Source organism: Corvus moneduloides, chromosome 6, assembly GCF_009650955.1.
Source record: "Corvus moneduloides isolate bCorMon1 chromosome 6, bCorMon1.pri, whole genome shotgun sequence".
Classification (NCBI taxonomy): domain Eukaryota; kingdom Metazoa; phylum Chordata; class Aves; order Passeriformes; family Corvidae; genus Corvus; species Corvus moneduloides.
The window spans coordinates 55,123,930-55,137,306 of record NC_045481.1 but is presented as its reverse complement, the minus strand read 5'-3'; the positions used below and the strand labels follow the sequence as shown (position 1 = coordinate 55,137,306).

Here is a 13,377-nt window from a genome sequence, read left to right as displayed (position 1 = left end):
CCAAATATTTACACTGGATTATAGAAACTTTCACATTTCTGGAGTGTGTCTGTGGAGGGGATTAAATGGGAAGTGAGAGGATAGTTAAGAGGCAACAGGAAGTAGCTGCTGGTAACATTATACTATTATTTTAACCTGTGCTCTGTGCAGTTAAAGCTAATTACCTCTTTAAAAAGTGTATTTTGAGCTCACATATTAATTTGGTATTTAAATGAGGTTATGGATACAGCGTGTCTGCCACTCCTGCTTCCTGGTGCAAATTTCATTTCTGTAAAGACAGGTTTGCTAACAAAGAGGTTAATAAGGTGTGCTGCTGTCAGCTGGTGGACTGTGCTCAGAAAGGATACCGTGTTCAAGTGTAGCACAAGATTTTACAGGAGTTAATGGTGCTCCTGCTGTAGTTGCATGTAATTCCCTTTATGTCAGGTACATGAAGGAGAATATCAATGCTGCTGCTTTTCCTTGCAAGCTCTTTAAAGGGGTGAGCACATGTGGGGGAAGGGAGGAGGACTGAAAATGATCTTGCATTGTTCCCAGGAGAACTTAAGCAGTCTGCTCCCAAATTCCTTTGACAAGTGATTTAGAAAACAAAAAAGTTGAAACAATCTTCAGTTGCTTGTTCAGTTTTCCTGTCCAAGAATCCCAGTGTCTCACGTCTGGCACTGACTGTTACAGCATATAAAGATTTCAGTCCCTGAAATTGTTGCTCTTCGGCTGATAATAAAATTATGAGTTGCTTTCAGAGTAACACATGGCATTTAACAGCGAATAACTGCAAGAGACTTCCATAAAGCCTTGGTGAAGTATGCCAGAGCTGGCTCAAATTTCATCATTAGCAGAAATCTCTTCAGAGACCCAGATGGGTTTTGATGTTGCAGGAGTTGGCTAGGCTAGATTTGTGTGGTATCTGTGGCTTGGACTGGGTTAGGGCAGCAAACAAAAATGAAAATCCTGAGATCCAGGCAGGCAAAACAACAGATACAACTTCTATTTTCAGATGCTTAGAATGGAGGGTCTGGTTTTAAGCAGAAGTCTTGTAACATAATGTGCACAGTAGCATCTTGCAACAGCAGCAGGGGAAAAAGTAATATTTAAATCAAACTGAAATAATGTGTCACCACACTTCAGTTCTTTCCATTGGACTTTATTGGTGTTAACATGACCTGTGGGAATGCTGGGCCAAGAATGGCCAGAGAGATGGACAAAGTGGGCAGCAAAACCTGAGAGCATGTGGACAGAGCCAAGGAAGGATAGGGAAAATTCCTAGTGTATACACTGTGTGCTTTTAACTTCACAGCTTGGCCAGCAGCACAATCCTCATAAAGTAGTGTGGGCAGTTTGGGGGAAGTGTTTTGCAGGTGATTAATACTGGGTTCTTTCACAGGGCCTGAGTGGGGATCCATCAGTGTTAAAAGTTTCTGTTGCAAACTAAGGGCCCTGAGATATCCCCATGACCTGAAAGAGTCTCGTTTTTAGCAAACATTCTTTTGTTCTCCCAAGGGATTTGGGTTAGAGGATTCATGTCAGATTTTGTGTCATCCTGTTGCTTTATTCTTATCTTCCCACCCACCCTTAAATGGAAGACAAATAAAACTGGCACAACCCACATTTTGGTATGTAGACATGTAGTTATAGTCAAAAATGATTAATATAAATGCAAATATTCACAGCTAATGGCTGGCCTGAAATTGATGTACATTGGTTTTATGCCTTCCTTTTTTTCTGGGGGAGATTCTTAACCTGTCCTAGCAAGAGGTGGGGTGATCAAACCCATGATATAGCCATTAAATTCACGCTGCTGAAGGTGAATCTTATGACTTCTATAAGGGTATTTTCTTTTAAGACATTTAACTGTCTGGAGGAAGAAAATAATTATTAGTTTTCAGAAAAATTATCCAGATTAAATAAAAATATTTGTTAAAAATTCATTTGTTTTAAGGACTACCAAAATTAATGTAGCTCTGTCTTTGCTAGTTTCAGACTATGCACTGTCAGCTTTTTCCAGGTGGCTGCCACTTTCATTTAACCAACCAGTAACAATGGCAAATAAAAAATCCTGCTCTTGATTTACTAATTGCCTTCAGATGAAAGGCAAGAATTGTAGATCCAGAAATCATGTTCCGGCCTTCTCCTCCTCCTCTCAGGTAACTGAGGGAATGCACATATGTTGAGATGGGTGTGTATCTGAGGTAGCACTAACATGCCAAGAGATTAAATTCGTATTGCGTCCATAGGCAGATGCAAATAAAAATGTTTACTGTGTAAGCTGCTCACTCATCACTTCATAATACAGCTCCTTGTGACTCAGAACATAATTCTACTGACCAAGAAGAGCACTACAGAAGTGGAAAGACCATACACTTCTAAATATTATCAACTGCAAATAGGCTGGGAAGAATCTACAGTCCACATTTTCTTATGTTGAAATGTGGTCTGTGAGGTGGTTTGTGGTGAAGCTGAGTGGCTGAACTCTGCTGGCCATACTCCTCATTTTCAGCTTCTAAACTACAACAAAAGGCAATACATCAAGCATGTCCCTAATCTTCCCCATTAATACACACATTATTGTTGCCACAGGCATCCTATTCAATTATCAGTGGAGCTGAAGGTGATTCATGTGACTGAAGAAGAGAGGAGGGTTATGACATAATCTGTCTCCTCAAAGAGGCGGGTGACTTGTTGAAAAAGCTTACAAATCACCACTTTAACTGACTGCCAGGTTTCTTTTCCCAGCTCCTCCCCGCTCCACAGCCCAGGATGAGATCCATGTTGTTTCTGACAAATTTCTGAGTAACAGCTTGCTGACCATCTCCAGAAGTTGGTGGGGTTTGGATTAAAGTTAGCTGTGTTGGAGACTCTTGGTGCTGAAAAGGCACACACAAGGAGAACATCAACTGACCAACATTTCTTGCAACGTCCTTTTATACTTTTGCTGATCATCCCCATTTTAAATCAAAGCTATTGAATTGTTCTCCAAAGTCTGAGTTTTTTTTTTGTGTCACGTAAGAAGGAAAATTTAAGCCCTTTTCTTGGAAAAGTACTCGGTAATGACAGGATCATGCAAGTGATACTTAGACACTTGGAACTTTCCAGCCTCTCCCAATATTGTGTTCATATTAAATTAATGAGCATATTCCAAAGATTTGGAAAATAAAAATGATGAATCTCAAGCAGGTGGTGGAATGCTTTTTGATGAAAAAAATACTATGGAAAGCTTTCTTTTTCTTTTCCTTCTGTAGAATTGGGAGAAACAGCTGATTTGGAATTGTTCCAGGAAACTTTTTATGTTAATATCTTTTGCAATCTGATGAACAGTAAACTATATCCAAAATCACTAAAGAGACTGTAATACCAGTGCTCCAAGAAACTGCTTTGCAGCTCCTGGCTTCCCATGGCTTGGACAGGTGCACTTTTCAGTGGGTAAAACCTGGCTGGATGTCCTGGCCCAGAGAGTGGTGGTGGATGGAGTTACATCCAGCTGGGGACTGTCACCAGTGGTGTCCCCAGGGCTCAGTGCTGGACCCAGTCCTGTTCAGTGTCTTTATTGATGATCTGGATGAGGGGATTGAGTGCACACTGAGCAAGTGCAGAGATAACCCTAAGCTGGGTGGGAGTGTTGATCTGCTGAAGGCCAGGAAGGCCCTGCAGAGGGATCTGGACAGGCTGGGTGGATGGGCCCACCCATGGTGTGAGATTTAACAAGGCCAAGTGCTGGATCCTGCCCTTGGGTCACAACAACCCCATGCAGTGCTACAGGCTGGGGGAGGAGTGGCTGGAAAGGGCCCAGTGGAAAAGAACCTGGGGGTGCTGATTGAGAGTGGCTGAACATGAGCCAGGTGTGCCCAGGTGGGCAAGAAGGCCAAGGGCACCTGGTCTGGATCAGGAATAGTGTGGCCAGCAGGAGCAGGGCAGTGATTGTCCCCCTGCACTCAGCAGTGGTGAGGCCACACCTCGAGTGCTGTGTCCAGTTCTGGGCCCCTCAGTTCAGGAAGGACATTGAGGGGCTGGAGCGTGTCCGGAGAAGGGCAATGGAGCTGGGAAAGGGTCTGGAGCACAAGTCCCATGAGCAGCAGCTGAGGGACCAGGGGTGTTTAGCCTGGAGAAAAACAGGCTCAGGAGTGACCTCATCACTCTCTAGAACTGCCTGAAAGGAGGCTGTGCAGCCACGTGGGGATCGGCCTCTTCTCCCAGGCACCTAGTGAAAGGACAAGAGAAATGGCCCCAACTTGCACCATGAGAGGTTTAGATCGGATATTAGGGAAAATTTCTTCACAGAAAGAGTTGTAAAACATGGGAACAGACTGCCTGGGGAAATGGTGGAGGCACCATCCTTGGAAGAGTTCAACAAATGTGTAGATATGGTGCTTGAGGACATGGTTTCATGGCGAAAATGGTGGTGGTGCTGGTTGGACTCGATTTTAAAACTCTTTTCCAGCCTTAAGGATTCTGTGATTCCTGTAGGCAAAGTATTTATGGCATGCATTTGATTTATCTGCAGTGGTACTGCCATCAACATATTTTTAGCTGCCTTGCCTTCTAGCATATCTTTCCTTCTACTTTGTTATCATGTGTTATCACAAACTTTTTTACATGTTTTATGCAATCCCTCTCCTTCTTTCATTATAACAAACATAGTTAACATGCTTGGCTTCTAACTTGTTGAGCCCAGGTAACAACTTTTGCTCTTTAATGCTGTATCTTCTGAAATAACAGCTTTATAGGAAATCTTGTCGATTCAGCATTTTAGACCTGTGTAAGCACATGAGCAGTATTTATTTATTGTTTGCAAGCTCTTACACCAACTGGAACCATCCATGGTCTCATGTCTTCAGTGCTCTATGTCCTGTACTCAGTTGCTGCTGATACATATGACATCTTGCTCAGTTTCCTCTCAGTCCTGACTCTCACAACTGCAGAATGCACTCCAACCATCCGCAGATGGCCTCGGTTCAAGTTACATTGTTTTATCTTGTCTTTATACATGCCACAAAGAATTACCAAGTCTTAAACAACTGCTGTACGTCAATCAGACACTTATTTAGCAGGTCATTTTTCTGTCTACTGTACCTTCCTGTGCTTATCTGAGGCCTTTCTGGCTGACCTCACACTTGCATATTTAGAGCCATTTCTGTGAGGTCTTGAACCTTAGTTGTACTTATTATGAACTGGTCAAAAACTTGTGACAAAAGTTTATTCTGAGTAGAGTTAACACGTTCTTCTTTTGATGATGAATGCTGGTGAGTGAGGTGTGGACTGAGATTCTGCACATTCTGTTTTTAATGTTCCTGTTGGTCACTTAAACAGGGACAGAAGACCAAGGTTATTGAATTCATAGGTGATTCTAGTTAAGGGCCTTGCAGCTATGCTAAGGGGCATGATTAAAACCTAAGAGCCAGATGCACAGGAAAAGAGTATAAATAGTAGAATCCCAGTCCATGCAGACTTGCTCAAAGTTACACATTTAAGCTGAAATAAAGAGTAAAAGCAGAATGAAGAACAGGATGGCAGCTAAATAAAAGCATTTTAAAAGGATCTGGAAGTTATGGGTCCTAGGCTGAAAATACATGAATTTTACTATATTGTTAATATGGAAAGAAATATGGCCCGAGAGTCTGTGAAAAGGTTTTACCACTCAAGCCAGTTTCAACTGGAGTCCTGTGTCTCCTCTTAGGCTCTTAATTTTAAAAGAAGTTGGGAAATAGTTGGTGAAGAGGAACCAAAAGAAAGTAACAAAACAAATCTTCAAAAGTTAACCTGTGAGGAAAAGACAGAAAAAGTCGTATTTTCTTTCACAACATGAAGAGGGACCTGCTAATTAGAGATGTAGAGATAATCTTTAAATATGTAAAAAATCTCTGAAGTGAGCAGAGGGACCTATTTTTTAATTTATGGTGGTATGATAAGAGCCATGAAGTTGAAGAGATGATTCAGATTAGGCATTAAGAAAAATGCTCTAATGATGGGCAGGTAAGAAGTAGATGGAGAAGCTGTAAATTCCATTTCTGGAGGTCTTCACAAGAAGACAAAACAAGAATATTGCAAATAATCGTTGGCCCGAGGATGGAATAGTGAACCAGATGATCTCTTCAGACATCTTTCAGCCCTGTTTGTTGGTGCTGTTGTGATTCTCTCAATTTCTTTCAAAATAATCAGAGACAAGGGTGCTTGGTTTCTCTCAGCTTACAAAGGTGCCACACTTATATCTAGCTCAGCACTTTATGGCTTGAAAAGTGTCTTTTGGGTAAAAATTTGATTTCTTGATTTGAGTTAATTAGCACCATGTTTATTTTCACCTTCTGTTTTATGTTTGAGCCTGTAGGTCTCAGCATAGATCAGGAAGCCATAAATATGTTTAATTAAAAAAAAAAAAATTATTCACGAATGTTTAGCTGAAAATGAAAGGGCAGTTGTGGAGGAGGATTATAACTATATTGGTGCCATTGTGCAAGTGTGTATAAATGAGTAGTCAGCTGCAGTTGAAGGGAACTCCTTGGATTCCTGTGTTAGCTGAAAAGCCAGGCTGAGTGTTGTGTTCCCTGGCAGAAATGCAGTGCCTGCAGTGGAGTTGGGAAATCAGCCTCTGGGGGCTTAGGTTTCTTCTGATGCTCTGAGCAAACAGCTCCATTCCCACAATGTTGCAGTGGGCAGGATGAACCTAGGAGACTCTTCTAAACTTGAATAAATCTGCAGATTTTTAAAAATTGTGTTGTGTCTATATAAAGTATTAAAATTCATAGGAAATGGGACATAATAGTTAAGGACAGGCCATGTTTTAGAAGGTTTTGCTCCCTAGAGCCATTTAGGAATCCATAAGTGATTGGGTGGCTAGAGCAGTTTCTGATAAGAATTTGATCATATAAATAAATTTTTATTGCTAACAAAAAACTTCTGATTTTCTTTCAGTAATTTCTAGGGATACTATACCTATAGCAATTTTTACCACTTGAAGGTAAACACAAGATTCATTGACTTCGGCAAAAGACTGTGGAGACTAGATATTTCAAATTAAATGGGTTTTGGTTTGGTAAGATGGTGTTTTTCATTGAAATTATCATTTTCTAGAAAATACCAGTCTATTGCTATACCATTGTTGATTGCTGGAAATGAGAGAGTTTTCAAAATACAGCTAAAAAAAGGTACATTCCAAAGGCTTAATGCATATGAAATGAAAAGTTCTGGTCTGTACACACTTTTTTTCATATTTTTTGTACTGTAAAAATGGTTTAATATATATAATTTTTATTAATTATTGCTTGAAACTTTTAAGTGTAAAAATTCTCACAGCACTTTTTTTTCCTCCCAGTCGCAGGTGAACCATCTTTCATCTAATAATGAAACTTATCAAGAAAGGTTGGCACGACTAGAAGGTGATAAAGAGTCGCTCATCCTGCAGGTATGTTTAAAAGAGAGAAGAAAATTGTCTGTATAGTTGATGCTCAGTGCATAAAAGCTGAAGTGGCACAGTACTTTCTGTTAAACAAATGCTAGCAGGTCTCCATATGTAACTGATATTTAACCAGGAATTTATAATCTGTATAATCCCTCTGAATGATTTCATGGTGGGGTAACCTGGCAGAGGAGAGGGTGTAACAGCAGTAAAAGGGGGGATGACAAAGGGATTAAAAATAATTCTGTCCTAGGACACTGCAGTGATGGTGGTTCTCTAGGTTTGCTGGGTGGTGCCAGTTTTCTAGGTTCTGTGTGCCACCATTTGTAATGACCCAGAAGACTGGCAGGTAGATAGAACTGGTATTTTTCCTGTTTATATGCCATATCAAAACTGTTTCCATCATCAAAAAAGGGAGGAAAACAGGGATAGAGAAAATTTGACAGTAAAATGCATGCCTAAACTCTTCCAGGTTTCCTGTTTCTCAGTTTACCAAGCCTTTTCCAAACAGATCCTGTGTCCTGTGTAAGTTTTCCTCCTGGAGAAGACACATGTTGCACAACTTAAAAAAATGTATTTTTTTCTGTGTATTTTTGCTAGTACTAAACTGTACATTCCATGCTTTTTAAGAGGTGAAGCTGGAGATTATTTAAATGGTCTTTGCATATCCTTTCCCTTCAAATGCATTTTATAAGCACATATATTTATAGCAAACAAAACTGAAGTGTGTTGGGTAGGTGTTCTCCCTGCTTTCAGTCACGAGTTTCTGTAAACATGCCTTATCCTGTATGTTCTGCTCATACTTGTGTTCAATTACTGAGCAGCAGCCTCACTGCTGTTGTTAAATAAACAATATATGTTTTGAGACACAAGCTTTGGCTTGGTTGGATTTTTTTTTTTTTTCATTACTGTTCATAAACTAAATTGCTATTACCAAATTTAGAAAAAAACCCCCACCTGACAGAAAAACAAAATTCTGGTTGGAATTTAAGTGTGCGCTTTACAACCGCTATTTGTTAGAATGTCTTTTATTAATCAAGTGGCTCTTAATGCTAAAGTCTTGGTTCTATTAGTAATACCAAACAACTTTTCACACTGTACATCCACGTCTTGCACACATGAGCAACTCATGAGTGGAGAGACAATTAGGAGCCAAATGCAGCTGTTCCCTCCAGAGCTGAGGGTGGAACTGGTGCGCCTGTGGCTTTAGGTGTGAGGGTCTCTTTTGTTCCTCACATATCTGTGCACTCCTGTGATCTGTGTCTGTGCTTCAGCTTCTGTGGATCTAACAGGACCTGTGCTAAGTCCTGCAGACTGTCCCAGGCTGCTGCTCAGGATGTGCTTCTCCTGTCTTTGTCCTGCAGATTTTTAGTAACTGTTCCTTCATCCACATGAACAGGTACGCAGGAATGCAGCCAGCCAAATGCACAAAAAAGGGGGTTTATGACATGTTTTGGTGAGCTGCCTAGAGCTTTTCTTAGAAGGAATAGAGTAAAATCAGAACCAGAAAATGTCTCCTGCATTTTATACGCCTCACTTCCACCCCCCATCAAACCCAAAGTCTTAGTCAATATTTGTGCATTTTCCTTTCCCACTGCACAGCATTGCTGTAGAACTGCAAAAACCCCAGGCAAATAAGATAGACAAAAACCTCCATCTGCAAGATGAACATCAACAACAACAAAGGTGCCAAGGTGGAGCTGGGTTTAGGACCTGGTTTACACCAGTCCTGTCCAGGCAGTTGAATATGAGGAGCACAGGCAAGCGCCATGCTGAGGTTACATGGCCTGAGGGACTCTGCTGGTACAAACCTGGCTGCTTTGGCAGGAAGGATGAGAAGGGAATGGGAACAGAGCACCTCTATTCCATGGCTCATGCTGAATTGTTCCAGTGACTGGCCCATAGCTGTGATCTGGAGGAAATAGGAGGCTTGCAGCACTCCTAAGTCTTGCCTGAGACTTTTAAACCTTTCTAACACTTGATTTTTAGCTAAGTGTTCCATATACCTCACTTCTACAGCAAATACACTACCTACAGGCTGAGCTTTGCAGGTGTGTCACTCCTAAAGCAAGACAGAACTGCCAGAGTAGCATAAACTGGGATTATGTTCTGGGTGCAGCCTACGGGTTCCTTGAAGACTCTGGCAGATGTGATCCTGGACAGAAGGGAAAATACGAGCTCAAAGTGGTTAATGTGCCTCTCAGCCCAGCTGCTGGAACACCCAACAGATGCTTCTAAAGCTGCTAAGCTTTTACTAAATTCCTTTGCAGGTCGCATCTAACATATCGAGTTTTCCTTCCAGGTTGCAATGGTATTTAAACCTAACCTGGATGCTCTAAATAAAGCTGGTTTTCTTTCTCTGGAACCTGCATCAGACTAAAGGAGACAATTCACTTTGTTTCTTCTTGCTTTCTGACCTCACATGGGGTTTTTTGTGTATCATCTCTCATTTAATGGAAACAAAACAGAGTAGACAAGCAACAGATTGCCTCGCAGGGAGTTCTCCTCCTGCCCCAGCTTGGATGTGTCCCTCTGCCATCTGCCTCCACCCACTCCTTCCTATCACCTCTCATCCTGAGTTCAGCTGCACTCTAAGCTACAGCCAACTACTTTAATGGAAAAAAAATTAAATAGCCTTTTATTTTTCTTTCTTTTGTATGTGATTCTTTCCCAGGCATGCTTGTCATTATGTTTGCAGGTAAACAAATACAGATCACTGAGTCTCTCCCTCTACAGCTTCCTTGAACTCAATTCTTCTTTGGGTTTTAGACATGCTGCATAGTGGATATATCTTAAAAGCTTCACTTCCACATATTGCACTTTTTTTTTTCTTTTTTTAATTAATAAAGGTGTTGCAGGGTAGGATCTGAGAGCATGTATAAGTTTTTGTTAATGCATTTCCTTCAAAAAGGAGTTTAAACACCTTGGGCTCCTTTGTTTGTTTGTGATAATATTTTTCTAGAATGATGAAGGCTTTTGTATAAATAAATAGTCAAAATGAATATACAGAGTGTATGTGCTTCTTAACAGAAGAATTATCACTGGGGTTTTTTCCATGTCTTTCTAATGTTATCCTGGGTGCAGTTTTTTCTGTTTTGCAAGCTTTCAGTTCAGCTGCTGGGCTTTTTTTATTGCATACTCCCTGCTCTGTACCACCATTCCCACAGATCTTTACCAGGATTGCTTATTGTTTCCTTTCTTGGTATTCATTGTCTGTATCTCCCTGCTTTTGCTTTCATGTTTTGGCTTGCCAAAGCCTGGGAATTTTTGTTGGAATAGAACTTTGCCACTGCTAAAACTTGCCTTTTACTGCTTTTACTCATTGCATTCTTTAAAACTTCAGAACTCTTTATTGATAGGTAAGCCGGGTTTTTTTTCTTGTAAGAAGTAAAGTAATTGGTTGGGTTTGGAAGGAACAATTTTCCTACTTATCTGTTCTAGGGAGCAACACGCCAACAGAACCCACAATGGCAAAGCCTGCTGCAAAACCACATAAAATATTTCCAGTATCCTCTGTTCTTGTCAGCTCCTTTCCAATTTTCCAGACTTCTGCACGAAGGGACCCAAGCTACCTATAGGCAGCGTTCCAGCTGTTCTTGAAATGCCCTTTCTTTTTTAGATCAAAACAAAACAGTTGCAGGGGAGGGGAGATTTGAGGGCGGGGTTGGAGCAAAATAGAGGTAAGACTGCAAAACTGTCTCGTCTTGGTAGAGCAGGTTGCTTCCGTGCACAAGAATATTAAAGCATTGAGGGCTTTAAAAGGAACTTCTTGTAAAACGTGCATTTGGATGTTATATGTATAAGGTAATTGAACCTTATTTACAGTCAGTTCAGTAGCATCGTGCTTCTCCTCTCCAATTACAGGTGAGTGTTCTCACAGACCAGGTGGAAGCTCAAGGAGAGAAAATCCGGGACTTAGAAATCTGTCTTGAGGGGCATCAGTTGAAGCTGAATGCTACAGAAGAAATGCTCCAACAGGTAAAAATCTGGATTGCAGAGCTTCCTGCACAACCTTCTCCAGCGGAGGGGTGAACACACATGGTCAGCTTGTCAGCATGTGTGACTGCCTTTGGCAAGAGGATAAAACAGAGAGGAAAAAAATGCCTCTTTTATTGTTCTCCTCCTGCTTTGCACTTTTTTTCCCCTCCAATAAATGCTTCTTTGTTTTCCTGTTGCAGAAAAGTTTTACTGGCTGGTTGCATAATACCGTACGTGGCAGCATGCAAAATGAAACTGTTTTGTCTTATTTGAACTGGGCTTATTTGGACATGGCTGAGTAACTGGTTAGACAGGTTAAATGTATCTAATATATGTAGGAGTTAGAGAATTAAGAAGTTTTATTTAAATGCCTTCTGTTTTCCTATGCCTTTGAAGTTGAACAAGTAGCAAGTTGAAAAGAATTACTGTATCAAGTTGTGTTCTATAACCATTTTCGGTTAACTTTGGAGCTTTCACCTTATTTTTGTAAGAAAAAATTAGTATATAAAGACATTTTTTCTTTATTTCAGTCAACAGTTTCAGGCTACGTGATTTAATTTTTGCTCTTTGATGTTACATGTTGAGGGAGCAGAGCAAACGATAAATTAAATACCTTACATTTCATATACTACTGCAGAACTTGCAGATCTGTTGGTCTTTCCCTGTGCAACTTTCTGTTGTGACAGATGCAGATCATGCACTGTTAATGCAGTACATAGATACAAAAAATAGATTTGAAACTGTAAATAAGCCTCAAAAAATCTATGCCAGGAATTTGCGGTATAAATACTGTTCTCGATGAGCTTAGTTCTCCTCCCCACACAAAAATTTTGTGTTATAAATTTGCTATTTTAGTCCATGTGAGATATACAGGCCTTTCTATGAACTGATTGTAGCTTTAAATTATGATAAGGATCCTTGTACATATGTGTGTAAACAGCAGCAGTTTCTGTAAGATAAAATTGTATCCTAAACATTTTAAATTGTAATTCTCAAAGGTTCTTGAAAAAAAACCTTCCCTCTCACACAGCCCAAAATGCTTCCAGCTGGGAAAGGTTTTATTCTAAGGGGACATCTTTAAAAATGCAAACAGTGAGTACATGTAGTTTTCCAGTGAGATCTGAAGTGAAATTCAAAGAACAGTGATGATTTAAGTTAAGAAAATCTGTTTTCAGACTCCAGGAAAGCATTCACAACAGAGTGCAGAAGCTTCCTGTTCCAATCTAAAGCTAGATAGTTGTTCTGTGACTTCTGCTAAAACTGTTTATTCTTTCTCTGACTTAAAATTTTTTGCCCAGATAGTCTTCTGGGGAAACAGTGAACTTAAAGCCTTGTTTACCAGAACACTGAGGCATCTAAAATAGAATATAACGTTGCATGAACATTGCTATTGGCGTGAAAATGTTCGCGTCTACTCGTCCGGCGTTAGGCACGTGCACAAACTGCCTACAAAGCTCATCCTAAAGTGATAAGCTACAAAAGGCTGTACCAAAGCTAAAGAGGTCAGAGAATCTCCAGATATGTCTAATATAAACCTAAATTTTGAGATAACTTTGAGCAGCTGTAGTTGTTGTTTCTCCCAGTTGACAGTGGGATATGGGAAACCCAAGATAGATCTCTCAGCCTCTCAGCAGTCAGAGTAGTTGGACATTTATTGTCTGTCTCAGCAGAGGATCGTATTTAATATAATTTATTTTGGAGGTTCTCTTCTCAATTCATCTTGTTGAAAAGATTATCCTCTCTGGGGGATGAGCTGAGATTTGGGGAGAAGAGAATGACCTGATCATGAGATGATTATGACTCTCATGTAAGATACGTGGCCAGGGGACTTTTCTGCAGATAATTTGTCAAAAGTAGAGTGAGTGTGTGGCCTCAGGGGCTTCAATAGATGGATCAGTAAGGTTTGGGGGAGACTTTGGTTCAGATCTTCTCAGCCAGCAGCCACTGGTGTCCTGCTTTTCTGAATGACTTCTGGTACCCTCTCGGGGTGGGGGGTGTAGTGTAAAATCAGG

The 13,377-nt window shown here is 40.6% G+C and overlaps 1 protein-coding gene across 17 annotated transcripts in view; it reads left to right on the top strand.

Annotated features, from left to right (window-relative positions):
• Positions 1-13,377, top strand: part of PPFIBP2 (PPFIA binding protein 2) — a 98,385-nt gene that overhangs the window by 50,072 nt on the left and 34,936 nt on the right. For 15 of the 17 annotated variants that reach the window (XM_032112946.1, XM_032112942.1, XM_032112941.1 and 12 more), the window contains 2 exons: positions 7,304-7,393; positions 11,252-11,365. In XM_032112946.1, the coding sequence (XP_031968837.1) occupies positions 7,304-7,393; positions 11,252-11,365 (204 nt within the window). Of the gene's footprint in view, positions 1-7,303; positions 7,394-11,085; positions 11,192-11,251; positions 11,366-13,377 lie in introns of those variants that run through there. The other 2 variants (XM_032112952.1, XM_032112953.1) reach the window with 2 other exon arrangements.